Source organism: Sturnira hondurensis, unplaced genomic scaffold, assembly GCF_014824575.4.
Source record: "Sturnira hondurensis isolate 20B ecotype Veracruz unplaced genomic scaffold, ASM1482457v3 Scaffold0020374, whole genome shotgun sequence".
Lineage (NCBI taxonomy): Eukaryota > Metazoa > Chordata > Mammalia > Chiroptera > Phyllostomidae > Sturnira > Sturnira hondurensis.
This window is the reverse complement of record NW_028093005.1, coordinates 366,600-394,360: the sequence shown is the minus strand read 5'-3', so window position 1 is coordinate 394,360 and position 27,761 is coordinate 366,600. Positions and strand designations below refer to the sequence as shown.

General features: G+C 44.0%; 1 protein-coding gene across 1 annotated transcript in view; it reads left to right on the top strand.

The window, feature by feature from the left end:
- Nucleotides 1-18,686, top strand: part of NCBP3 (nuclear cap binding subunit 3) — a 30,782-nt gene extending 12,096 nt beyond the window's left edge. The window contains exons 4-13 of the mRNA XM_037029562.1: nucleotides 1,389-1,514; nucleotides 4,463-4,591; nucleotides 4,819-4,895; nucleotides 5,643-5,751; nucleotides 8,589-8,688; nucleotides 9,162-9,265; nucleotides 11,005-11,296; nucleotides 13,224-13,378; nucleotides 16,783-16,938; nucleotides 17,785-18,686. Of these exons, the coding sequence (XP_036885457.1) occupies nucleotides 1,389-1,514; nucleotides 4,463-4,591; nucleotides 4,819-4,895; nucleotides 5,643-5,751; nucleotides 8,589-8,688; nucleotides 9,162-9,265; nucleotides 11,005-11,296; nucleotides 13,224-13,378; nucleotides 16,783-16,938; nucleotides 17,785-18,020 (1,484 nt within the window). The 3' untranslated portion in view covers nucleotides 18,021-18,686. The remainder of the gene's footprint in view (nucleotides 1-1,388; nucleotides 1,515-4,462; nucleotides 4,592-4,818; nucleotides 4,896-5,642; nucleotides 5,752-8,588; nucleotides 8,689-9,161; nucleotides 9,266-11,004; nucleotides 11,297-13,223; nucleotides 13,379-16,782; nucleotides 16,939-17,784) is intronic.
- The last annotated feature ends 9,075 nt before the right edge of the window (nucleotides 18,687-27,761 follow it).

Below are 27,761 nucleotides of genomic sequence, written 5' to 3'. Positions count from 1 at the left end.
AGAGGAGAAGGGAGGGAGAGAAACACGATCATCAGTTGCCTTTTGCACATCCCCAACTGGGGCCGTGGCCCACAACCCAGGCATGTGCCCTGACTAGGAATTGAACTGGCGACCTTTTGGTTCACAGGTTGGCACTCAACCCACTGAGCTATACCAGCCAAGGCTCCCATGTGTGTTTAAAGTGGGTACTGAGGAGTACTTATGCCCGTCGGGCATGTGCTAAGGGATAGTTACAGCAGACACTCCCAATCTGTCCTTCAGAGTGGCTGTGCCATTTCACACTCCCACCAGCAGAAGGAGTGGGTCTTTTCCCTCACACAATCAACAATTGATAATAAAAGACACGAGTTTTTAAAAATTCTATTTAATGAAAACTGGATATCTTGTTTTAATATGCATTTTTCTGATTGTGAGATTAACCATCTTTCCATATGTTCAATGTATTTCCTGTGGTGTGAATTGCCTGCTTATGTTCTTTGCCCAGTTTTATTTTAAGCTGTCAGTTTCTTATTATTTGTAGAATTAAAAAAAAAAATCTATAATCGCCCTGGCTGGTGTAGCTCAGTGGATTGAGCACGGGTCTGTGAAGCAAAGGTTCGTGGTTCAATTCCCAGTCAGGGCATGTGCCTGGGTTGCAGGCCAGGCCCCCAGTAGGGGACACATGAGAGGCAACCACACATTGATGTTTCTCTCCTACTCTTTGTCCTTTTCTTTCCCTCTCTCTAAAAATAAATAAATAAAATATTTTAAAAATCTATTATTTATTTTTAGAGAGGGGGGAAGGGAGGGAGAGAAACATCAATGTGTGGTTGCCTTTCACGTGGCCCCCACTGGGGACCTGATCACAGTGCCCTGACTGGGAATTGAACTGGTGACCCTTTGGTTCTCAGCCCGCACTCAATCCACTGAGCTACACCAGCCAGGGCTGTTTGTAGGATTATTTTACTCTAGTTTTCTTCTTTGCTTTATATCCAGGGACAGCATCTCTTCTTTTTCAGAAATTGTCTTTTAACTATTGCACATTTTTCTTTGATACACATTTAAACACTTCAGAATCAGATTTTCAGGTTTAATGAATCATACTGTTGAGTTTGGTATTGCTTTAATTACTGCAGGCTGCTAATTGGGGGAGAGGTATTGTGTATTTTATTCTCAGCCAAAGTGCCTGCTCTGACTTAAGTCATTTGTTTAATGCTGTTGGGTCTGTGATAAAAATTAAAATAGTGTGTACCTTGGTGTTGTATCTTTTTTATTTAAATAAATGTCATCTCTTCTGGCATATTTCTTTCCTAAGCGCGTGTGATCTGAGCTGTGCAAGGGGGTACTGGTGGGATGTGCAGTAGTGGGTGGGAACGTTCTGTCATCTTTTCTGTGTCCTGTTTTCCTAGCAATCCCCAAAGTGAGACTGGAGACCATCTACATCTGCGGAGTGGATGAGATGAGTACCCAGGACATCTTTTCCTATTTTAAAGAATATCCTCCGGCTCACATTGAATGGTTGGATGATACCTCCTGTAAGTACAGCCAACTTTTCTGTTGAATATACTTTTATTTATTATTTTAAAAGTGTTCTTGCCATCTCAGATGGTGAACAGTTATGGCCCAGACTACTTGTTTATACTTAACCTCTGCTCATAGCTTAGGAGAGGAAAAAAATGCCCATTGATGAGAACAAAATGCATTAACCAGTTTACCAAATTATACCCCATGAGTATTCCAGGTCAGCTCAGGGGTGGTGACCAGGGCTTGGGAAGCTGGTTGCTGGCATCTGATTCTGGTGTACACAACTGAGGCCTCCTTTAACCCCCACAATCCCCAACAAAGGGGTGGATACAGCTGTGCAGACTTGGGCTGAGGACTGCGTTTTTAGGGCTTTAGGATTTGTCATTGCAACTTGCCATACAGTCATGCAGAGAGCTGGCTTCGCCTCAGTGTCTTTAACCTAGAAATGTGTCAGAACCCTCTGACCCTGCACCAGACCTCGCGTCTCTGCTTGTTTTGGACTGTTTTCTGGAACTTCACCTGCTTGCACTAACCTGTGAGCTGTTTAACCTGTGAGCCAACTGTAATTTTTAACTTGCCTCACCACTGCAAGTCTGTCCTGACCTCTGGTGGCCACTCTGCTGGCTTCTTGCCTTTTTTTTTAATTATAAGAGTTTATTTAGAAGGTTACAAAGGGTAGTACAAGTGAGCCAGCTGGGCTGCGTGGACTCAGGAAACAAGTTACATAGACAGAGGAAGGGCCTTGGAGCTTAGGGAAGGCCAAAGCTTATGCACCTGTGGGGAAGAAGAGGGAGAGGGAAAGGCTCGGCATGCTCCCCAAGAGGAAGAGGGAGATTGAGAGTATGTTCTGGGCCCTTTGTCTTGAGGGTTTTATTAATGGACAGGAGTTTGGGAAAGGTCTTAGGGCAGGATCCCAATAGAGTATTTGTCAGCTTTGTGTTGATGTGCCAAAGTGAGATTTATTCTCTTGCCTGTGCCTGTCATTGGATGTGGTTGGCACAAATGGCACTAACTGGCTTCCTGCTCTCTGTCTCCTTGAGGAGGGTGGCTTAAGCTATTTACCCTCTGGTTGGGGAGAAGTGCAAACCATTCACACTTAAGCGTCCTTAGTTAGGAAAGACGCTTGTAAACTGCCTGGCCATTTAACATCCTGTTTTAGTTTCTCTATTCCAGTTGCCCTGGCTTATTGGCCTCTCTTGTTCCCTCTTCAGAGACTTCCACGTCTGAAATTTTTCAGGGATGAGGGAGGACTGTAGGTCTTCAGTAACTGCTTCCTGCTGACCAGGACGTGGTCCTTGCCTATATAGGGTGTGGAAGTCTCTCCCCACCTGATCTAAGAGACAAGGGAATGGGACCTGAGACTGGAACAGAGAGACTATTCTGTGATTCTTCCAGTGTGGGCACTGGCTGGAATCCCCGAAGCATCATCATCTTGATGTGGAGTTGTATCCAGAAGCAAAGTCGGTTGGCTTCTTGCCTTGACTCACTTCTAGTCTGGCTTTACTTACTGCCAGCTTGCTGACCTACTAGGTTGTGCCCTGTGTGTAGCAGCCTGGTTTTTCTGACTGCTTTCTTTGAAAGATGTCGATTCAGTGTTTTCACTGAAAGAAGAAGATGCATGACCGAGTGAAAGATTTTTCTCCTTTTTTCCCTTAGTTTACATTGTCCAAATTAGGGGTTGCCTAACTTTTTAAAAATAAAGTACCGGGTGGTAACTATTAGGCTTTTTAGGTCATATAGTCTCTGACACATTTGTTCAGCTCTGCCATAACTGCATGAAAGCAGCCATATATGTCATTGAATGAGCCTGACCGTTTTCCATAGAACTTTATTTATAAAAACAGGAAGTGGATGTGGTTTATTGTACAATAACTATACCTAAATAAAGCAGGTGCAGATATAAATAAACAAATAAATAAATGACAGATGATGGGCTGGATTTAGCCCGCAGGTCATTGTTTGTTAACCACTTGTTTAAGTCATTAGAACTAGGTAAGGGATGTTATAATTGGAGCGACCCTTAGAAACCCATTCACCCACCTCACATTGTGTACCAGAAACTGAGAAACAGAGAAGGGAGACGTTGCCCAAGGGCACGTGGCATGTCAGTAACAGAGGTGAGATTCTTAAGACCTTCATTTCCCAAACTGAGATACAAATGACGTTTTAAATAGTTTGATGTGTTTCTTTTTTGTAAGACTTCTCAAAACATTTTTCTTTCTAAATTCTCTTCCTTGAAGAAGAAGATTTGATTAGTTGCTACAGAGCCCAGTGCCTGTCATGCCCCCGTTGTGCAGTGTGCCCCATGGTGGTGCCAGCGTCGGCGGGGACCTCACTCGGCAGCACATCTGGATGATAAGCTGCAGCCTGGGGCTTCGCTGTAGGGACAGTGGCATAAAGGATAATCCAAATTTATCGGATAATTTTCATTGTCATCCTCATCAAGAACTAACACATAGCACTTACTGTATGCCCATCAAAGCATACAAAATATATACAAACGTTTTTTCATGGGATCTTTGACTGTTATTTTGTAGAACTCAGTTTCAGAGTGTAGCTCTAGGCTTATTTCATCAGAGTTTTTACTACTTTCTATTTGTTAGTTAGTCTGTACATTTATTTATTTTTATTTTTTTTTAAGATTTTATTTATTTATCTTTAGAGGAGAAGGAGAGAAACATCAATGTATGGTTGCCTTTCGTGCGTCCCCTGCTGGGAGTTGGCCTGCAGGGAACCAGCCTGCAACCCAGGCATGTGCCCTGACTGGGAATTGAACTGCGATTCTCTGGTTCTCAGGCCCACGCTCAGTCCACTGAGCTACACCAGCCAGGGCTGTACATTTATTGATATCAGTTTATACCTAGACGAGGCTGTAACAGTGGATATGATGTAGTTTCTGTTCTCAGGAAACTTAACCATTCGGATGTGATGCAGTGTTTTATTTTACATTTTATTTTAGGCAATGTGGTTTGGCTGGATGAAATGACAGCGACACGAGCCCTTATTAATATGAGTTCTCTGCCAGACTTGGATAAGATAAGAGGCAGGGATGCCAATGAGGACAAGTCATCTGAGAAAAGCAAAAAAGGTAACTGAACACAAAGGAGGGACTTTGGGGCTGAAAGGCCAGTTATTTACTGAGTCGGCTTGAGTTTTTGCACAGAGCATTGCATAGCATCCCCTCACGAGTCATTTCTGAAATAGGCAATGATGTTTTGGACCATCAGTAAGTAGAAGGAGAAAATAATTGGACTTTCAAGTGGTATGAGATGGAGTTGCATTAAAGTTCACCTCGTCTCTCACATTCCATTTTAGGCAAGCAGGAAGACAGTTCGGATGATGATGAGGCTGAAGAAGGGGAAGTTGAAGATGAAAACTCAAGCGATGTAGAGGTTAGTCATAGGGGGCAGGTATATGTAAGGTTTTACTGTAAAAAAAAAACTGCTTACTCTCTTTTTATTTAAGGCTTAAAGACTTAGTAAGTTGTGTTCTTCCTCTGACTGTCACCCTTAGACCTCTTGAGGGTGCACCAGGCCCTTGGCCTTTTAGTTTGTGACTGGAATGAGTGATTCATCTTGAGGTCTTAGAATAGTACTCACTTAGAGAAGTAATCACTTTCTATAAAATAAAATGGTTTTATTGAGAAGTACTTTGAAGTGTTATCTAATCGGTACAATTAAGAAAAAGCAAGTAATGGCATGTTTCCTGGTGGATTATGTACTATTGTTGGAAAAATTAAAGTGTATTAATTTAAAAAATATGCATTGAGTGCTTACTATATACCAAATTCTAGGTGCTGGGGATATAGCGTCAAGCAGAACAAAGTCTTTGCCCTCTTGGAGCCTACATTCTAGTGGGGAAGCCAGACAGTGCACAGACACACAGATATGTAATGTCAGGAAGGGATAAGTGCTGCGAAGAAAATTAAGAAGGGTAAGTGGATAGAGAATGGTGGAGACCATTGTTTTCTTTGACAAGGTGGTCCCCTCTGACGTAGCAATTCCACAGAGGAACTAGTGCTGCGATGCTGCTGAGTGTTGGTAAAGGCAGAATGCTTTCTCCACCCTTGGTGGCTTTGCTGCTGAGGAAAGGCGGAAATGGCTTTAATGTTTATATTGAAATACTCTTTTTTTCTTAAGTTGGACACATTATCTCAGGTAGAAGAAGAGTCTCTGCTAAGAAACGATCTCCGACCCGCTAACAAACTTGCTAAAGGAAATAGGTTATTCATGAGATTTGCTACAAAAGGTAAATATGATATTTGGTATTGATTTTTATTTTTACTCAAAGTGGTTTATTACTGAGTAACATCCTTCTCTTTTGAATCAGAAGTTAGATCAGATAATCTCCAAGTCCCGTCAGACTACAATATTTTGTGCTTATGAAACGATTGCTTGCTGCCTGAGTTGCATTTTCTGACTTTGAATGTAAATATTAACTATTTGTATCCTTTTTTGATTTCTAAGTAAGTTAGTTCCTGTTAAAGCTGGTTTGTCCCATGTGCTTTTCAGCAAATTTATCTTCTGAACTATGGGCACCTTTTAAGATTGTGTGTTTTCTTTTGTATCCAAATGTGCTTATTGGGCTGGTTCCCCACGCGTCCTGATTCGGGGCGTTCTTGGTGCTGCGTCCTTCTGAAGGAGTGTCCTTCTGCAAGCCCGGTGTGTCCTCCTGTAGGCAGAGCAGCTACACAAAATGACCCTGTGTGCTGGCTAAAGAGGGTGGTGGTTTTATAGCATCCGGGGCACTTCACACCCATGGCACTTCACACCCATGGAGTAGGACCTGGGGCTCCGCACCAGGCGCTTCTTCTCGTGTTTCCTCTCCTCTCTGGAGAGGGATGGAGGAGGTCATTTGAGAGAGGCATGTTGCTGTGGGGAGGTCGTCACTGCTGGAAAGTAAAATTGTGTATTTTTCTTTATCACAATAATATCCTCCTGGACATTGCTTATAGTACCATTCAGCTCTCATTCTCTAAGGAATTAAATCAAGTATCTCATAATTTCTAAGGTTTTATATGCACGGTGATTTTTGGTGCATGTTAAACACACACACAGTTTCTTGAGTGAGTTAGAGATGACAGTCCTTCACCCTCGAATGCTTCAGTATGTTTCTGAAGAATGAGGACTTTGTGGGACACACAGCACAAGTTATCAAAATCAGGAATTTAACAGTAATACAATACTATTACACAATCTGTAGTCCACGTTAGGATTGTATCAGTTATTACAAGAATCCCCCACCCTGTATATTAAAACTGTGACGCTGTGAGTGGCGTGTGTAGCACTTCTTGATGATGACGATAGTTTCCAAGTAAATTTGGCTTTCCCTTTACACTTCTCCCCCACGGAACTGGATCCACTTCAGGACTGATCACTGAAGTATGCCGCTGTATCTCTGTAGTCTCCCTGAATCTGGAACTACCCCTCTGCTTTGTTTTCCTTGACTGAAACATTTTTTAAAGAGCTAGGCTAATCATGTTAGAGAGTGCTCTTTAGTGTGGGCGTGTCTCGTCTCTCCCCGATTCAGTTTGGGTTGCGCGATTTAGGCGTCGCCACAGAAGTGATGTTGTGTTGTTTTCCATGCATCGGATCAGGGGTCATGTGATATTTATTTGTCCCATTGCTGAGGTTATTAACTTATTGCTTGCTTTAGGTGATGATTGCCAGGTTTGTCTATACTGAAAGTTTATATTTTTCATTTGTAATTTTAAAATTTGTGGGAAGATACTTTGAGATTGATTATGTAAGTATGATTGATTATGTATGTATGATTATTGCTCATCAAAGTTTCACGCAGTAGCTTTAGCATCCATTGACTTTTTAACTCCATCATTTTTTAATTAGTTGGCAGTCTGCTGTAAGGAATGCCTTTCCCTTGTATCCATTTAGTTATTTACTTATATCCGTTTAGAGTCATGGAGTTTTATTCAGTGGGTTATCATACATTGCTGTCATCATTTTGACTCACAAATTGTCTTGGATTTGCCGAGTGGAGCCCCTTCTACCCGTGTGCTTCAGACACGTCTCCACGATCCTTAGATCACTTTCTTTACAGCACACCAAAACATACGGTGTTTCCAGACTCAATGTGTGTTTTCCCTTCCTCAGCTCTGGAACCAGCCTTTTCTCTTCAGGCATGTTTTTTGTAGTGGCACGTCCTAGTTGTGCTGCTGAGTTTCCCCGTAGCCCCGATACTTGTACATTGGGGTTCGTCCTCCTCTGCCATCAGTGAGCCCCCAAGGAGCTGTCGAAGCTCAGCTTTTTATTATGAAAAGTATGTGTGATTACTGACCACCTTTCTTTCCTATTAATTGGCATTTAAAAAAAAAATCCTCACCCAAGGATGTGCTTATTGATTTTGGTTTAGAGAGAGAGAGAGAGTGAGAAACATTGATGTGAGAAGAAACATGGATCGATTGGGTCCCATATGTGCCCTGACCCGGGATTGAACTCGCAGCCTTTTGTTGTGCAGGTTGATGCGCCAGCCAGCTGAGCCACCCAGTCAAAGCTGATTGGCATTTTAACTTAATTTGACTTAACAAAGGGATGTTTTTTACATTGACTCATTTGAGTGGTTATTTGAGTATATTCTAGATGTATGGTATCATGTTGTTCTTTAAGCCATTTTGAGAAAATCATATTAAACTGGAAAAAATGGTTTGTCAAATATATGGAATTATGTATAGTCTGTTTCTTTAAGTCCGATTCTGTATTATTGGAGTATTGTCATTCTGAAATGAATGTCAGCTTTTAGGGAACAGTGAAAATGCCTCCTCTCCTAAAAAGCCTTCTTTGATTCTTGAGTGCATGTAATGCCTGAAGCTCTTCCATGCTTCTTAGAACCTTGTGTATTGTACTGTTAGGTTTTTCTAGTAGTATTTCCTCTTCGAAGTCGGCTCCTTAACAGCAGCTTCACCTCATTCATCTGTTTTGTTCCACCCCTCACACTTAGTAGGCACAGGGAGTAGATGTGTTGATCTGATCCCAGCTATGGAAACACAGTCTTTTGTTTTTTTAAACTATTCCTCATTGTTTTCATGCCTAGGTATGAAACCTCAGGTAACTGTTGTAATTAATTTTTAGATGACAAAAAGGAACTTGGAGCAGCCAGAAGAAGTCAGTATTACATGAAATACGGGAATCCAAATTACGGAGGCATGAAAGGAATTCTTAGTAATTCTTGGTGAGTCTAGAAGTGTGAAATACCATAGTTAAACTTTTCTTAATCCTTTAGTGGGTATTCTGGAGTGGACTGTCAACACCATGTGTGGACTCAAAGGAAGACAAGAGGGAAGAGTACAAGATTCTTTTGGTTTTTGTACTGGTTTTTTAGAGAGGGAGAGAGAGAAAGATCGATTTGTTATTCTACTTGTTTATGCATTCTTGTGTGTTGATTCTTGTATGTGCCCTGACCGGGAATTAAACCCACCTTGGCATATTGGTACAACCCTTTAACCAATTGAGCTACTTGGCGAGAGCTGAGTGCAAGATTCTTAACTGTGGTAAATGGTGTGAGAATGCTGAGTTTCAGTTTTATTTCAGATGTCTCTGTCTCAACACCCGGCATTGTGTCAGTGTCTAGTTGAAATTAATCTGTGGGTTTCAAGGTCCTTCCTGGTGGTCTTTGATTTTGTGCTTATTTTGGCAATGTTGCAGGAAGCGAAGATATCATTCCCGTCGCATTCAGCGGGATGTGATCAAGAAGAGAGCCCTGATTGGGGACGATGTCGGCTTGACGTCCTATAAACACCGACATTCCGGTAGTTGCCTTGTGTCTTGGGTAGACACATGTTTGGCTCCCGAGATCATATTTTTATTCTTAATACAGTCTTTTAAGGTTCCAAACTTTATCATCCTCTCTTCCTTGCCCTCACCCTCTGCCAACATATAGGAAAGTAAGTCAAGTCACAGTTAATTTTAAATTGTCCATACAGAGAGGTCAAGTGATTTTATAAAAGCTGTTCTAACAAAAAAAGTCCAAATGTGACATAGGGAAAGTGAAAATAAAACTATTATTAAGAATCTAATTGTTTCTACTATTTGTATCAAAAGCTGCATGAAAAATTAAAAAAAATAGTTTATTAGATGAACTGATTTTATTGTTCCTTTATCTGAAAATGAAAATAGGCTGCTATGTGTAGTGTTTTATGCTTTATTGGCTTGTGTACATGGAGGTTTCCAAGAAGTGGGATGTTGTCATCACTCGGATCTCTCCTCTCCTCTCCTCCCCTCCCCTTCCCTCCCTCCCTTCCTTCCTGTGCTTATTATAGAAGAGCCACTTTCATTATGTTTTATAAAGATTTGTTTTATTTTGAACCTAATCTGTGGGATCTTCTACATGCTTTATAGGACTAGTTAAGTCAGCACACAAACATGGAGTAACATGCATATACATTTATCATTGTAATAGGGAGAGGTTGAACAACGCCTATACCTTTTTAGTTAATGTGTACATCAAAAATTGTGTATTTGAAATCTGTATCTTAATACAGTTACACTTCTCCAGTGTCATTTACTTTAGGATATTTTTATCATGCAATCTTTATATCATATTAAAGAAATTAAAAAGATTTCCCCTAATTCTAGGACTCTAATGTAATGCTGACTTCATTTTATGTTTTTCCTATTCATTTCATAATAAATATTATAATTTTTGTGAGCATATATTTTATATCTGCTTCAACTATTTCTAAGCAGTTTTCATGAATTTAAAGTTATAGTTGATTTTCATTATTTCTGGTGGTTATGGTCTATAAAGTTACCAGGATCATTGAAGGATCTGGTCATACCATTTTTGTCAGTTGATCAATATATATAACCCTGTATAATGTTCATTTCTGTTGAAAGACACCTTATTTTAACATATACATTTAATACTTTACTAACATGGATTCCTAGGCCATCAACAGCACTTTAACTCATGTCTGAACAAAGCTTACCTAATACACACATTTTCCCCTTAAGGTTCATCACATTGTCCTTGCATTTAGGAACAGTGGACAGTTCTAACATTACTAAACAGTGAACTCACCAAGAAAAGCCACAGACGTGTGGAAAACACGGCACACAGTAGGCTGCACTAAGCGCACTCACGTTCCGTGTGAGAGATGAGACGAGGAGGCAGAGCAGTGCCTTCTGTGACCTCAGCTGGGAATGTGCGTGTGTGGTGACTCCAATTTTTTTTTTGCCTCTCTGCACATGAAAGCACTATGAGTTAGAAATAAGTTTGGCGGATTTGTAAAAATAGAGTCTGTGAATAATGACAGTTGACTGTATTTTAGATAATTTTATAATATTCCATAGGCTGCTAGATCATACTTTACCTAGCCATTCTGCTGTTGTAGGTATCAGAATGGTAACCAGATTGGCACTGTTACAGATAATGCTTTAATAAAATCTTGGGCATGGGAGCCCCTTCTTTTAAAAAGGTCATTGAAGTGAATAGAAAATTAAACTTGTCAGTACTCTTCCTGATGTTCTTTTTGGTTAAATTCTTTAGGACTAGTGAATGTCCCTGAGGAACCCATTGAGGAGGAGGAGGAAGAGGAAGAAGAGGAAGACCAGGACATGGATGCAGATGACAGGGTGGTGGTGGAGTACCATGAGGAGCTCCCAGCTCTCAAGCAGACCCGGGAGCGGAGCGCATCCAGGCGGTCCAGTGCCAGCAGCTCAGACTCTGATGAAATGGACTATGATCTAGAACTGAAAATGATTTCCACTCCGTCACCAAAGAAAAGCATGAAAATGACCATGTATGCTGATGAAGTGGAATCTCAGTTGAAAAATATTAGGTAAAATTATTTTTTATTTTCATCAGTGCTTACTTTTAGTTTGTTAAACTGTTCAATTTTTCCTTAAAGTATGTAAGCGGAGATCCTCGTCATAGGCATATAAAAAGTGGAAATCACCTACATCATCCTCTCGTTTGATAAGGACTGTTACCAATTGAGAGAATAACCTTCCTGCTAGTCTTATGCATATATATAACACACGGAGAAGTTGTAGATATATTTGTACAAAAATGAAGTTATGCTATTTATATTATTTTGCTGTATGCTTTTTCTATTTAACATATTGTAGACATCTACTATCTTTTCAACTGTATGTAGTTCGTCATTTGAAAGTATTATAGTTTATTTAACCCACAGGTGGCAAACATAAGGCCTGCGGGCTGAATCTGGCCCTCCTCCTGTTTCTACCCGGTGGCAGCACTGAGCTCTCGCTTAACTGTTAAGGAGTAGTCACATTTATACAGTCCTAAAATGACATTCGGCCCTTTGGGGGCAACTACAAGGCTGATGTGTGGCCCCCAGTGAAAATGAGTTTGACACCCCTGATTTAACCCAGTCTTTCATTGATGGATATTTAGGTTTCTATTTTCTTACTATCACACTCATAGATAAATTTTTTGAATTCCAGTGATTACATGAAAAAATATACATGTTTTAAAATGTGGTATTGCTGCCCCAGCTGAGTGGCCCAGTTGGTTGGAACATTGTCCGGTACACAAAAAGGTTGTGGGTCAATCCCTGGTCAGGGCACATACCTAGGTTGCAGGTTTGATCCCTGATTGGGGCATGTACAGGAGGCAACCAACTGCTGTTTCTCTCACTTTGATGTTTCTTTCTCTCTCTTTCTCTACCCCTCTCCTTTCCCTTTCCCTCCCCTTCCTTCCCTCTATCCCCCCCCCCCCTTTTTCCTTCTTTCTTTCTCTCTAAAATCAGTGAACATATCTTTGGATGAGGATTCAAAAGAAATGTATGTATTTATTTATTTATTTTTAGAGAGGAAGGGAAGGAAAGAAGGAGAGAAGCATCGGTGTATGGTTACCTCCCGTGAGTCCCCTGCTGGGAACTGGCCTGCAACCCAGGCATGTGCCCTGACTGGGAATCGAACCGCAATCGTGTGGTTCGCAGGCCCGTGCTCATCAAAAAAAAATTTTTAATGTGGTATTGCTAGATTTCATTCCAGATCTTATTCACTCACATTGCCACCTGTTACTCATGTACCAGTGTTAGGTACTGGTGCTTTCTAATTTTTGCTAATTTCATGGACAAAAAAAAAGTTAACTTTAATGTACATTTCTGTGATGACTAGTGGGGATGAGCAGAATCCCAAGGGCAGCTAGCATATGCACAACTCAAAGGACTGGAATCTAGGGATGCTGTCTTTAAGTGTGCTTGGTGGTGTATTTGGGGAAAGGGGAAAAAACGTTCAAGCTGGTTTGTCTTTGTAACATCCTTATTTTCAGTTTTCACAGAACTTTGTAATGATAAATGCTGCCAAAATAATACTGATCCTTAAAATGGTAGCAGATCTCTGGCTGGGGCGTCAGTCGGCTCTTTAAAGAAAGGGGTTGTAGACTCTTGTGTCTTCACTCAAGCCAAAGCACAGCCTGGGTGAGCAGAGGCCCTCAGCCCTGCACTGACCTCTACCTTAATGTTTGTCTCGGGGTACAGGGACTCACAGTTACGTGCTCTGTGATAGCTTTACAGGTATCGTGTGTGGAAGCCACCCTGGAAAACTCAGGAACCTGCCCACCTAGGCCACTGTCTGTGCAACAGGCTGATCATGATTTTTGTAAACAATTTTTGGTGTGAGTGAATGATGGCTATTTTAGAGTGGGTTTTTAAAATTGTTTCCTCAAAAGTATGAGATTGTTATGTGGACATTGTCCCACAGTTGAAGTTGGTTAACTGTGCCCTTTTTTTTTTAAAGGAACTCCATGAGGGCAGATACTGTATCCACAAGCAATATCAAAAACCGAATCGGTAACAAATTACCGCCTGAGAAATTTGCAGACGTCCGGCATTTATTAGATGAAAAACGTCAGCACACGCGCCCACGGCCATCGGGCAGCAGCACTAAGTCAGGTATTGTTGTTCAGTTGTGTTTCTGGGCTTCCCTCTGAGCTCCACAAAGCAAACTTGGGGAGGGACAGGTTTTTAGATAAAATATTGCTGTTCGTGGGCCTATTTCGTTGTTCTGGTTCATCGTTTCTAAATTTTGAGTTAAGCATTAGACTTCAGGACATGAAAAATAACCCTAAGAGTAATAGAAATTAGATAGACTCCTGGTCAAGATGGAGGCCTAGGTAAACATTTCGCCTCCTCGCGCAATTACAGAAAAAAATTATAACTAGACTACAAAACAAATATCACTAGGGCCATCAGAAATTAGAAATCTGACAACCAAGGGTATAAAGAAGCCACATTCATGCAGATAAGTAGGTAGGAGGGGTGGTGTGGCCTGGTGAGTTGGGGGAATGGGTGGTCCCACATTCACATGTGGTGGATAAAAATTCGGAGGGATAACTCAGGAGCAAGTGATCCCAGCCCCAGGCCAGACCACACAGCCCAGGGTTTCAGTGCCGGGAAGATAAATCCCCATAACTTCTGGCTATAAAAACCAGTGGGGGTTGGGTCGGCTGAAGAAGCTGCTTAATTTTCAGGAGACTCCTCTTAAAGGGCCCACACAGATATAGGACTTACTCACATCCACCCACTCTGGGGTCCAGCACCAGGGCAACAGCTGGTGGAAGGGCACCAGTCTCATACAGGGAGAAAGTGAAAAGATTAGAAACAGGGCAAGTGCCAGGAAACAGCTTCCTCCTGTGCAAACCTCCAGAAACCAGGCAGTGGCATTGTCCTCTCTCCAAGCCCTCCTCCCCCACACAGAGCCATGAAGTGGTGAAGCAGGTTGCCTCACCCTGGTGATTACCTAAGGTTCGGCCCCACACAATTTATGCGGGCCTTTTCTATAATAGGCCGTGCCACTAAAACAGAATCAAAGCTGCTCTACCTAATACACAGAAACAAACACAGGGAGGCTGCCAAATTGAGGAGACAAAGAAATATGGCTCAAATGAAAGAACAGAACAAAACTCCAGAAAAAGAACTAAGCAAAATGGAGATAACTCTCCTCTCAGATGCAGAGTTCAAAACACTGGTTATCAGGATGCTCAAAGAACATGTTGGGTACAGCAACAGCATAAAAAAAGACCCAGACAGAAATGAAAGTTGCACTAAGTGAAGTAAAGAAAAAGCTACAGGGCACCAACAGTGGAGGGGATGAAGCTGACAGTCAAATCAAGATTTGGAATGTAAGGAAGAAAAAAGCATTCTATCAGAACAGCAAGAAGAAATAAAAATTAAAAAAAAAAGAATAGTCTAAGAAGCCTCTGGGCTATCTCCAAACATACTAACATCTGAATAACAGGGGTGCCAGAAGGAAAAGAGGAAGATCACGAAATTGAAAACATTTGAAAAAATAATGAAAGAAAACTTACCTAATTTGGTGAAGGAAATAGACATACATGTCCAGGAAACACAGAGAATCCCAAACAAGTTGGATCCAAAGAGGACCACATCAAGACTCATCATAATTAAAATGCCAAAGGTTAAAGATAAAGAATCTTAAAAGCAGCGAGAGAAAAGCATAGTGTTACCTACAAAGAAGTTCCTATAAGACTGATAGTTTATTTCTCAAAAGAAACTTTGCAGGCTAGAAGGGATTGGAAAGAAGTATTCAAAGTGATGAAAAGTAGGGACCTACATCCAAGATTACTCTAACCAGCAAAGCTGTCATTTAGAATGGAAGGGCAGATAAAGTGCTTCCCAAATAAGGTAAAGTTAAAGGAGTTCATCATCACCAAGCCTTTATATAAAATGTTAAAGGATCTTACTTAAGAAAAAGAAGATCAAAACTGAATAGTAAAATGACAACAAACTCACAACTATCAACAGCTGAACCTAAAACAAAAAACAAAAAAACTAAGCAAACAACTAGAATAGAAATAGAATCATAGATACAGATTTCATTTGGAGGGTTATCAGCCAGGAGGGGGAAGGGAGAGAATGGGGGCAAAGGTGCAGGGATTAAGCATAAATTGGTAGTACAGAGTAGACAGGGAGAGGTTAAGAATAGTGTAGGAAATGGAGAAGTCAAAGAACTTACGTGTGTGACCCCTGGACGTGAACAGAGGGAGGATTGCTGGAGGGAATGGGGAAACTGGATGGAGGAGAGCAAAGGAATAAAAATTGGCCCAACTCTAATGGCAGAATCAATGAAATATATTTTTAAAAAAGAAATAGAAATTAAATTGCTGTTGTAGAAATAGTTAAGAATTTGAACTGGATGCCCATATAACAGGTACTTGGCTATGCCTGCTGCGTGCCAGGCCCTGGGCTAGGTGGTGGGGGTGTTTGAAGTCTTTGGAGGGAATGCAAAGTCATCATAGAACTCTGATGGAGAAACACGCAAGTACACACATTCAGATCATTCCACCCAAAGCAGAGTGGAGGAAGGGCTCTGGCTGTTCTGTAAGCTGTGTGCCGTAGGAGCAGAGGGAAGCCGGATCTACAGGCGGAACTGTGGAAGGTGTCTTAGAGAAAGTGGCTTTAGGGTGAGGGCCTGGGGAGGGAACAGGATCTCAGTTGGCAAATGTAGTTTTTTGAGGAAGTAACCTGATCCTATATCTATTTGAGAAAGATAACTTGGGAGCACAGTGGGTTGGGGTATAGAGTTCAGTAACAAGGGCCTGAACTAGGTCAGGGACTGCAGAGACGAGAATGTCAAATCTTGTGGAGGAAGAAGACTCAGCACTGAGATGTAAGAAAGGGAGAGAAGCCAGGGGGCCCAGGCCTGAGGGACTGGAATGCTGGAGATGCGGCTCTGAGAGCGTAAGCAAAACGGGTACAAGCTCCAGGACAGTGTCTTGGCTAATAGATAAATGGAGTGTTGTTGTTGTTGTTAGAGGGAAGTCAGGAGGACAGGCGGATTGTTGGGGGCAGGGGTGGTCAGAGGAAAGATACATTGGATTTGGGACATCTTCCCTCCATCCTTTGTTTTTCACCACACACATCACATTTGTTGTTGAGTATAGTAAGTTTATTGAGAACTTGTATGTTCAAAGGCTGTGGCTTCTGCCACCAGGTGATTTGCAGTATTGCTTGTTAGCTGAAATGTTTGTAAATTCTGTGGTCTGCTTGGTTCTACTTAAAAAACGAAAAACAAGACAGTTGATTCTGTCTCAGAAATTGCTTTCTGGAGCAGTGAGCTGAGATTTTTTTTCCTCCACTGAGAGCTCCTATGTCTGAATTTTCCTAAGGAATCCAGACTGATTGCAGAGAGAGAAGGCTTTTAGAAGCTCAAATGTGTCACGTCCTTTGTCCTCAGTCGGGGAGATCTGAACCAAGTTCTGTAGTGACCTCAGGTTGACAGTACAGATAACAAGCACACATGCCTGGTAACAATAGTATTTTTTTTCTTTTTCTAGATATACGCCAGCGGTTAGGAAAAAGACCACATTCTCCAGAAAAAGCCTGTAACCCCATTGTTCGGAGAGAGCCCTTTTCTGATGTACACAGCAGGCTAGGTGTTCCCAGGCAAGACACTAAAGGCCTCTATTCTGATACTCGGGAGAAGAAATCAGGTTGGTAACACTTAAAACCAATGGGGCTGGGAACTGGGTAAGAGCAGGTACAATGGGCAAAGCACAGAAATACTTCATTAGCAGAAGACAGTAAATAGCAAATGCTAAAAATAAATTATGTTTCTTCTTCCGTTATAATCATTGTAATAATAACTACAACAACGATGACAACAGTAATAATGGCAACAGTATGGAAAGTTTAAAAAATAGAAAGAGACTCACCCTGGTGCTTTCTGTTTAGCACAAAGAGTTTTCAGTTTCATGTACGGTGTTCTTAGTTTTTTTCTATATATGTGTCCTACTTATGAGTATAGCATTTTATTGTCATCATTTTCTACATTGTAAAACTTGTCTTTTTAAACAAATTATTTATAAATAAAATTTAATTGCCTTATAGTGTGGCTATATTGTGAAATTCTAAATACATATTTCTCTATTAGATATTAATAAAATATATTTTTAAAATTAATGGGGAGGTGGGCAGAATCTCTGAAAGTTTACAGTGTTGTAGGCCCCTCTGTTCATAGAATGTTATATCTGGGAATGATCTGGGGATGGCCCACTCCCAGCAGAATGCAGCTGTACGAAGGCTGGTGAGTCTCACCAGGGAGGGACAGGCGTAGCATAAACAGACTCCCCAGTGATTCCGAAGTGTCTAGTGTTGTGGGGGATTGCAGCCAGGAAATGAGATTACCTGCCCAAGGCTGCATGTGGTTGCAGGTGCCTCAGGCCTCCCCCTACCCAGGGTTTTCTGCCCATCAGGTGCTGACAGTACCTCTGCATCCTCAGTACTACCCTGCTCTTAGCACTGACTGCCAGAACTGACATGCCTTCTCATTCAAACAGGTAGTTTATGGACTCGCTTGGGATCTGCATCCAAGACCAAAGACAAGAACGTGAAGAAAGTGGATCATAGGGCTCCTGGCACTGAGGAAGATGACTCCGAGCTGCAGAGGGCATGGGGGGCTCTGATTAAGGAGAAAGAACAGTCTCGCCAAAAGAAGAGTCGGTTAGATAATTTACCATCTCTCCAGATTGAAGTTAGTCGGGAAAGCAGCTCTGGTTCAGAGGCAGAATCCTGATGCCCTTGGGGCTGATGGCAGCTGCCCTAAAGCTTGACATTCTTGTGCAGGGTGGGGCACACAGTAGGAGCCTCCCCTGCAGGAGTCGGTGCCCCTCCTGCTTTTGCTCCTGCAGCACCCTCAGCTCTTGCTACTTTAGCAGGACCTCTTAAGAATGTGACCTGTTCTGAAGGGCTCTGTCTTTTGCTGCAGAGTTATAGTTCTGGGCCCTCAATTTTTTCCTACCACCCCACAAGCTTTACCCTTTGAGAAGAAGGCAGTCCTCCAGATTTTTGTAGACGTTTTTCTTAATATTTTTAACATTGTGTCTTTTAAAAGAAATGTTTTACACAGTTCATCCAAAGAGCAGAGAACTGAACTTCTCACTATTGCCTTGGCCCCGACAGCTGTTACCAGCACCCTTTTCCCAAGAAAAGTCAATTCCCAGGTGCTTATTGGACAGCCTTCAAGGGGGAAGATGAGGGAAGCTGCCAGTTCACCCTTCCAGGACCCTAGTGTGGGGGCCGAATCTCATGGACCTGACCTCAGAGGTGCACCAGTGCTGCCCAGGTAGATAAGAGAGACACAGCCTCGATCGTGCTTCCGTTCCTCCCTCGGGGTTTCTGTTAGGGACCTCTTGCTAGTGATAGCTTGAAGTGAAGATCAAGTTCAGTGCTGTGGGATTTTTAGGAACAAAAAACTGACTTCTGGATTTGGGGTGGTGTTTTTTTTTTTGTGCTAGGGGTGGGGTCATGGGGTAATGTTGAACAATTTTTAAGTTTGTATTATGTTTAAAAATATTAATGGTTTAAAAGTTAAAATTTTTAATTTTTATATGTGAAAATACTTCCTGTTGGCTAGAAGGGAAGCTCAAGTGGTGTCTAATGTGCTGTTAAATATATATTATATACTTTGGAAGAAGGCAAAGAGAGGAGTCTCATTATTTTTAAATGATCCTAATTGTATAGTCTGTTGTACATAGAGTTCAGCTTGCTTTTTGGCCACTGTGGGAAAAGACCGTAGCCATCTGAGATGGGGCTCTGCTGTTTATCATCACTCTAGAAGTAATACATTGTTACTCTTTCTGTCTCCAAGTTCTGGCACCTGAAAACGTCTTCAAAATTGGTAAATAAGAAATAGTTATAGAGATTTTAGTTCATTTATTTTTAAACTCCTTTCAGATCATTTTAACCACAAAAAGGCAATAGATTGTTTTGTTTTCCTATCTGATTTTTATTTTGAAGTATTTAATATTTGCATTCCTCTGTAGACTTAAAAATAGTGTTTCACTTCAGTTCATCAGAACTTAGGAGTTAGAGATAGAAAAGCCTTTGTCCTTTTGGTGGTGTCATAACTTGTCACCTGCCTGGAGCGTTTTCCATCCCCAGTGCAGCCCTGGATTCTGGACATCTTTACCTTGGGCTGAGTTAAACTAACGGTCACGTGGGTAGTTGATTAAACCAGAATGCCGATGTTAGTAAAGAGCTGTGAGACTTGAAAGCTGCAAAAACTCTCTTGTCCCTGTTTTGTTGGTTAACCTGCTTTTTTTCCCTTCTTTTAGAAAAATTAGAGCATATAAACATGATATGTTTCAGCTTCCTAATAAGATTCTAGGAAAAAGATGATTTGGGTTTCTCTGCCAGTTGAGACTCAAGGTTTCTGTGGCTTCTCAGCTCCTCTTGCCATTTGCAGCACGCCACTGAGAACCAAGTTCCTGAGGGGGCTTGGGGAGTTGGTCGAGTGAGAATTCTAAGGGCCCAAGAGTCAGAGACCTGCATGCCAGTCCCTGGCTCTGCTGCGTGGGCCTGGGCCTTGGTTTCTCCTGCTAGCAAATCAGTGGTACAAGAGCTTCTGGCTGTGTTGGTGAGTTTAGTGGTGTTTGCCTCTTTGCTACAGTTACAGCCACAGTGAGCCGGCCAGTGCTGGTTTCTGTTGCAGGTGGGGGAAGGGTCAAGGAGACAACTGAGGCTGTGCATGAGGCTGTGGATGGGGGCTTAACCCCATCCCATTCTTGTCTCTGGGTAGGATACAAGTCTTTGTGGTCAGGGTCCCAACTGACAAGGTCTCTTTCTCATGAACATACAGAGCCCAGAAAGGTGTCTTTAAGGACTTTAAGTTGATTTCTGAAAGTTACTGGCCTTCACCTCTCTTGTTCTCCGGTCTGCACTCAGGCACTCAGATTTTGCAGGATCTCAGGCGTGCCCAGCATGCCCAGGCCCTTTCTGTGGGGTTTGGGAGTGCGGCTGGGCAGTGGGACAGTCCCCGGGCAGGCAGCTCGGTGGGCCTTTACCCTGGGCCTCTTCGTGTGTGCGCAGCAGGGCCGTGCACTTTCCGTGCTCCTCTTAGTGTTTGCACGCACCAGGGTTTACATGTGTTTTTGCTGCTTGATGATAATGAGATACCTCACTTCGACTTCCCACTCTTCCCCTCGGGAGAGGTGTCGGCCACCCCTGGGGACTTGTGGAGCTCTCCCCAGGATGTTGCCTCTCCTCACCTGGCCTCCTGGTCCCGTGAATCCCTCTCCTTAGTTCAGCCACTGTCTTGTCTGGCTCCGTCCTTGTGGCGGCCTCTTCACTGGTCTCTGCCTCATCTTTCCCTCCCTGTTCTGCATACTGTAGCCAGGAAGAACTCTTATTAGTAGTTCCTTGAGATCAATTTATATAACATACAGTTCACCCATTTAAAGAGCAACCATCACCCCATCAACTTTGGAACATTGTCATCACTAAAAAGAAACCTACACCCATTAGTAGTCATTCCTCACTCCCTCTCCTCCCACCCCCCACTGACAACCACTATTTCTATGTCTGTGGATTTGCCTGTCGCGCACACTTCCTATAAATGGTGTCATACACTTTGTGGCCACTTGTGTCTGTCTGGTTTCACTGAACATGGTTTGAAGGCTCTTGGTGTTGTAGTGTGTATCGGTGCTTCATTTCTTTCCTTGCTGAGTCATCTCCCGTTGTGTGGCTGTGCCGCATTTTGTTTATCCGTTTGAGACATTTGGTTGTTTCTGCTTTTTGACTGTTACGAATAGTGCTCCTGTGAACATGTATGTATAAGCTTTGCGTGGACATGTGTTTTCATTACTCTTGGGTTACTTACCCAGGAGTGGAATTGCTGGGTCACGTTGTAACCCTCTCTTTAACTTTTTGAAGAACCAGGTTGTTCTCCCAAGTGGTCGCATCATCTTTCATTTCCCCACAGCAGTGTATAGGGGTTCCAGTTTTTCTGCATCCTCACGAACAACTAATTTCTGATGTAATGTTTTTTTAAAGATTTTATTTATTTATCTTTAGAGGGGAAGGGAAGGAGAGAGGGAGAGAAATATGAAGGCATGGTTGCCTGTCATGTGTCCCTCGCTGGGAAATGGCCTGCAACCCAGGCATGTGCCCTGACTGGGAATTGAACCATGATCCTTTGGTTCGCAGGCCCGCACTCAATCCACTGAGCTCCACCAGCCAGGGCTGTTGTCTATGGTTTTGATTGGTATTTCCCTAATGACTAATGATGTTGGCTGTCTTTTCATGTGCTTTGGGATGAACTTTCTTAAGCAAATTATTCCTGTATCTCTCAGCTTAAAACCATTCCAGAGCTTCACCATCGCCCGCCCTTGCTCGTGTGGCTCTGTTAGAGCGTCGTCTCATACACCAAAAGGTTGTGGGTCTGATCCCCAGTCAGGGCACATATGGGAGGCAACCAATCCATGTATCTTTTTTATATCAATATTTCTTTCTCTCTCCTCTCTCTTTCCCTCTCTCTAAAATCAAGAAATACTGTAAAATTTTTTTAAAAAAGCTTCACCATTGCCCTTGGAGTAAATCTCAAACTCCTTTGCTGGCTCACAAGGCTGGTGAAGATCTAGTCTCTGGCAGTGTTTCTGTCCTGTTCACCACATCCATCTCCCCGCCCTCTGTTCACTGCTCCTCCGGGCTCATCCAGTCTCACCAGGCTTCTGGACCCCGCAGCTCTGTCCCTCCCCCGCCCTGTCGCCCTCCTGCCTAGCCTTCTCTTTTCCCTCATCCTTAAGAACTCAGACACCCCTCTACGAGGATGTCTTCAACATCCAGAGCCAGGTCATGGGTCCCTGTTTGTGCCCCACGGTACTGCACGTGGGAGTCTCAGTTCACTCCAGGGATAGGTTATAAAGTCATGCTTAAGGTAAAAACTGGATATGATCAAAATTTCTCTTGGACACCCAGAGGCAGATGCCATGTTGAGACCAACATCGTGAGTGCAGCGCCTTCCTGCACATGTGGGAACAGATCGCGGTTTCTTTGGTTGAGCACCAGGTGAAGTGGTTGGTGTGCAGTTGTGAGGGCCATGTTGTGTGAGAAATACTTTGCCCTGGCTAGTGTAGCCTGTTGGATTTGAGCGCCGGCCTGCGAGCCAAAGGGTCACCAGTTCAATTCCCAGTCAGGGCACATGCCTGGGTTGCAGGCCAGGTCCCCAGTAGGGTGTGTGTGAGAGGCAACCATACATTGATATTTCTCTCCCTCCCTTCCTTTTTCTCTCTAAAAATAAATTAATAAAATCTTTAAAAAATTCTTTTAAGAAAAGTAATACTTTTTTTTTGGTGTCAGTCCTACACGAGTGAGAGGAGGTGCTTGGGAACTGAGACAGGCCAGAGGAGCAACAGAGGCACGAGCTAGCCTTGGCCCTGCCTGTCTGCTCAGTGAGTGGAGGGGCAGGTGGAATGGGCCCGATGACTCAAAGTCATTTTCCTTTTTCCTTGTCTTTTTTTCCAGACAAATACCATGATGTTTGAAGTGAAGTGCATATATGGTACCAAATCTCTGTACTCCCCAACCAACACACCTTTACACTGGATTGTAATGCCCCGTTTCTACTTTGTCTTTTTGCTTGACTGTAAGCTCCGTGAGAGCAGGGACCACGACTGGCTCCTTCCTGGGTTCCCCTAGTCCTAGCACTGTGCCTGGCACCCGACAAGTCGCCCCTAGAAGAGTGGTGGATGTGTAAGCCCCCAGCTGCAGGGGCAGCTCCATTCTCTGTGCCCTCTGTCCTCTTCCAGGCTAGTCCTTCTTTTTCTACCTTCTGTACACAACACTTTGTTTTTCTCTTTTATTTTTCCCTGCTAGCCTGTGAGCTCCTAAGGAGCAGGTGTCTTCATGCCCTTATGTCCGTGCCCACCCACCACACCCATCCAGGGTAAGTGGTGCTGCCAGAGCATTGGGTAGGGGAATGAACGGTGGCAACCCGGCCCAGCTCTGGCACCTTTGTCTACAGGTCCGTCTACTTGTAGCCAGACCACCATTTAAAAAGAGGAAGATTGTTCAGAAGTGCACGCACTGTGCTTGTCTAAGGAAAAAATCTCAATGAAATTCAGATTTTGGTGATCTGGTCATAGGTGAGCTGAAGCTTAGCCAGCATTATAAAGAATTTGCTAGAGAATCATGTAGATGAGAAGGCATGCATCTGCTCCAGGAAAGCAGGAGAGGCAGTGGGCAGGTGGGCGGGAGGCCGCACAGAGAGACTGCTGGGCCACTTCTCAGCCTCAGGGCCTGTCGGTGAGGAAAGCAACGGCTGTCCAAAGCGGGTGAAGAGAAACGGAGCAGTTCCCGGCGGCAGCTCCTGCCTGCAGCGGCGTCCCCACTCCTGTGGGGCGTCGGGAGACTGTGGCGGAGTGCCTGCAGGTGATTGGGACTCACGGATTAATTAATTGCTGCACAAATAAGTTTATAGTTCTAAGCTTTGTAGAACAAGAAGTACATAAGAAGTTAAACCATTTTTTTCTTTCAGCAACTAAAAGGACAGGATGTTTTTTATGATCTTGAGCTTAGCGCACTTGCTTCAAGGCAGATTGTTGCTGTGCACTCCAACCACCAGAGACCTAGAATTTTCCTTACACGTTTATAAAATAAAACCTTAGAAGGAAAAATACCTGTAGCATTTTTTTAAAAATGAAATTTATGAAAATTTCCCAGAACTTGTATGTTCCTAGGAGCAGCTCCAAGCGTGTTTCAGGTTGTTGTGAGACATTGAAGTGGGATTTTGCTGTGGTAGGGGTAGAACTGTAGAGTATGGGTAGTAGTTAACCTACCAAAGTCTAGCCTACTCTGGGTTCTTTTTTTTTTTTTAAGATTTTATTTACTTACTTTTAGAGACAGAGGAAGAGAGGGAGGGAACACCCATGTGGAAGAGAACTTGGGATGTCTTGCCCCTCATACATGCCCTGACGGTGCCGACCCAGTGACCTTCGCTGTGCAGGATGCCACCCCACCAACCAGGCCCCACTGGTCAGGGCTCTCACTGGGTTTTGTTCGAGCCGTCCTAGACTTCTCTGGGTGACCAGGTTCCTCAGTAGCTCAGACGTGTGTTCCCTCAGACAGTCACCCTCACCCCAGACCAGTGCATGTTAGTGAGGGCCAGAGGCCCACGCCGTTGGCAGGAAAGAAGACATGACCTTCCCGTCCCTTCCCAGGGTCGTGTTCAACCCGTGATGCATCCCTTCTCGTCGGCTGTAAGGGTTCCCAGAGGGCCTGTGAGCAGGGTGCAGCACTTTTAGCTTAGGGAGCTTGCCTCCTGGGGAGGGTCAGACTGGGTGGGGCTGGGGCCAGAGCCCACACACAGACGGGAAAGATGGAGGAAGTCCCTTCTCTGGACATTGGTTTCCCCGTCTTTCAGGTGAAGGGCCCCACTGGGATGACCTCCGGTTTCCTTTCATCTTAATGTGAGTTCTGGGCTCTGTGCTGTGCTTTCCCAAGGAGCACCAGGACTGCAGGCTGGGTAGGAAGGAAACCACCAGGCAAGAGGCCTCAGCCCTTGGATCCCTGGTTCCTTGACTCAAGTATACCCTGCCCCTCTCCCAGCCTCCCCACCAAGAAAGGACAGGAGGGGGTCCTTTCCCTTGCTCCCTCCCCACAAGCCCCCTTCCCCAGCCCAGGTACCATTCACTGTTTTATTTGGGGAAATTTTTAGGAGGTAGCCCAGAATACTATACTTGTCAGCCTGAGCTGCCGTAGCAAAATACCATAGACCGGGTGGCTTCAACAGCAAATTTATTGTGTCAGTCTGGAGGCTGGAAGGCTCAGATTAGTGTGCCAGCCTGGTTGGGTTCTGGTGTGGCCTCTTCCTGGCTTGCAGACGGCTGCCTTCTCACTGGGTCCTCACATGGCCTTCCCTCTTCTTCCTTTTCTGAGCCTCTTGGGTTAGGGCCCTACCTTTATGACCTAGATATCTCCCAAAGGGCCCTCAAGTTGGGCATGTAGCTTCAATGTGCTCACTTTGGGGGTTGGGGGTCACAGTTCAGTTCCTGGCACCCAGTGATGCAAGGATCCCAGTGTATGTTTGTGGAATGAGGTCCCTGCTTTTCGACAGCTCATCCCCTGGGAGGGATTTAGACCTGTGAGTCTGAGGGTACTAGGTTTGGAGTGGTTCAGAGTCCTGGTTCTGGAGGAAATGGACCTCTCTGAGTCCCAAGGCTGCCACCTGCCAGCTCTGGGCAAACATTACTTAGCACCTCTCTCCGAGCCAGCGTCCTCATTTGTGAAACCAGGATCACCCAGGGGGGTGGCTCTGAGGAGGAGGCGAGGGCTTGCCTAGAAGACCCTTGGCAGCGAGCCTGGTGCTCCCTCCAGAGTGCTCCTCCCTCTGCTCCCCTCCCCTGCAGCCCCCTCTCTAGTCTCTACTCTCAGAGGCATCCTCACTCTTCCCGATTCCCTCTTAGGGCCCAGAAGGCAGGTGGGTACTTAGAAGCGTCTCCTGAGTTGAGGCTGCGAGGCAGGGCCGTGGGAAGCCCCACGCACGGATGAGCCAGGCAGCAGTATTCTCACTGCGTGCTGAGCACACCCCCTCCATCCCGTAACTTAACACTTCTGTTTTGAAATTACAGAACGGTTTCAAGGGTAGAATAGAGAACTTTTTGCCACATTTTATCACTCATTCTTTCCCTCTCTCTCTGAACTGTGAACTGTTTGAGAATTACTTACCTGTGCTGTGTCCCTTACTCCCTAAATATTTTAGTAGCATTTCCTGAGAAAAAGGGCATTTTCTCATAATGGCCACAGTATAATGATCAAATTCAGGAGATGTATAGTTTAGTCAGTACAGTAGTACTGTCCTAGCTTTATCTGATCAGTACAGTAGTATCTAATCTGTAGTTCATGTTTTAATTTTGACAGCTGTCCCAATAATGTGCGTTCCCCTTTTTTAAATGAAAATAACCCCAGCCAGAGGTGATGCCCTTTGTGTAACTTCCACATCGTACCACTCACCGCATCTTTCTGGCCATAACCAGAGACTTTCTGGGGATATTCCCAGGAATGGTATATTTTGCTGAACCAATAATGTTTTTCAAAGCAATTTTTATTTATTTTTTTTGTCTAGGATCCAATCCAGTGTCACACCCTGTGTTTATTCTGCTTTAATCTGTAACAATTCTTTTGCCTTTCTTTGTCTTTTATGATAGTAATGTTTTTGAAGAGCTCAGTCCATTTATGCTATAGCCAAGGGTGTCAAACTCATTTTCACCAGGGGCCACATCAGCCTCTCAGTTGCCTTCAAAGGGCTGAATGTAATTTCAGCCCTTTAATAGTTAAGGAGTAGTTACCTTTATACAGTCCTAAAATTATTTTGGCCCTTTGAAGACAACCTTGAAGCTGATGTGGCCCCTAGTGAAAATGGGTTTGACAACCCTGCTATAGACTGTCCCTTGGGTTGGCCCCTTAACAGTTGTTTAAAGTAAGATTTAGTTAAGAAGTCATTTTCACATTCCTGTCGGATACATATGTACTTGCTGAAAGCCCAGCTTTGTACACAGCCCTTGGGGCCTTAAGTTTGGGTTTGGGGGACGGCAGTTACTGTCAGGTGGGTCGAAGAGCCCCTGTGTGTGCTCGCGATCAGGGGTCTGCCATGCTGGCATCAGCAGGTGTGGGTAAGTACGTCCCAGGTGGGTGCAGGATGCGTCCTCATTCTGGATGTCACCAGAGATGCAGAAGACGGCCCTGTGCCTGGTCCAGCATCCCGCCGTCAGCTTTGCCTGGTCTCCCAGGGACGTCCTGAAGTTCACACTCCAAACGTGAAGTTCTGCTTCTCAGAAATTGCAAGCAAGTGACAGGCTGGGTTCTAGCCTGTCCCTACTGCTGATCTACTCAGTGGCTTAGGGCTAGTCTCTTGCCCCTCTGGGACAGTGGTGGGGAAAGGAACCCCCAGTGGCTCTGCCAAGTGCCCCTGGCACTCGGGGGTTCAGGTGTGGGGTTGGGGATGGGCACCGAGCACTGGAGTCGAGGGAGACAGGTCAGGCCTCCCGTCTGTGGCAAGGGTGAGCCAGCTCGGGGTGGGCTTCTTTGTGCTCTCAGAGGCAGACCCTCAGGTGGGGATCTTTGCCTTGTCAGTGAGCTGCTCTGTTAGATGGTGTGTAGTGTGGAAATGGCGAGCTGTGACCTGTGTCCGCAAACAGCCCTGTAACATCAGGAAACTGTCTGACTCGTGGGTGTTTTGTCAGACCAGAGCAGCCAAGCAAGCTTTTCATGTGAGAAACAAAATAAAATTGATTGTCATCTAGTCCTTAAGTCAGTGCCATGGTCTCCTGTGTCTTAACACTTATTTTAACACTTCAGAGTGTCTCCCTGGAGGTGTGCACACCCCTGTGAAAGAGACACAGAGTCCCTGCCTTTTTAAATGTAAATTAATTAAAATTAAATAAAATTTAACTTTCATTTCCTCAGTCGCACTGGTGACATGTCAAGGGCTCAGTTGCTGCCTGTGGCTGGTGGCTGCCGTGTGGGACCAAGCCAACAGAGA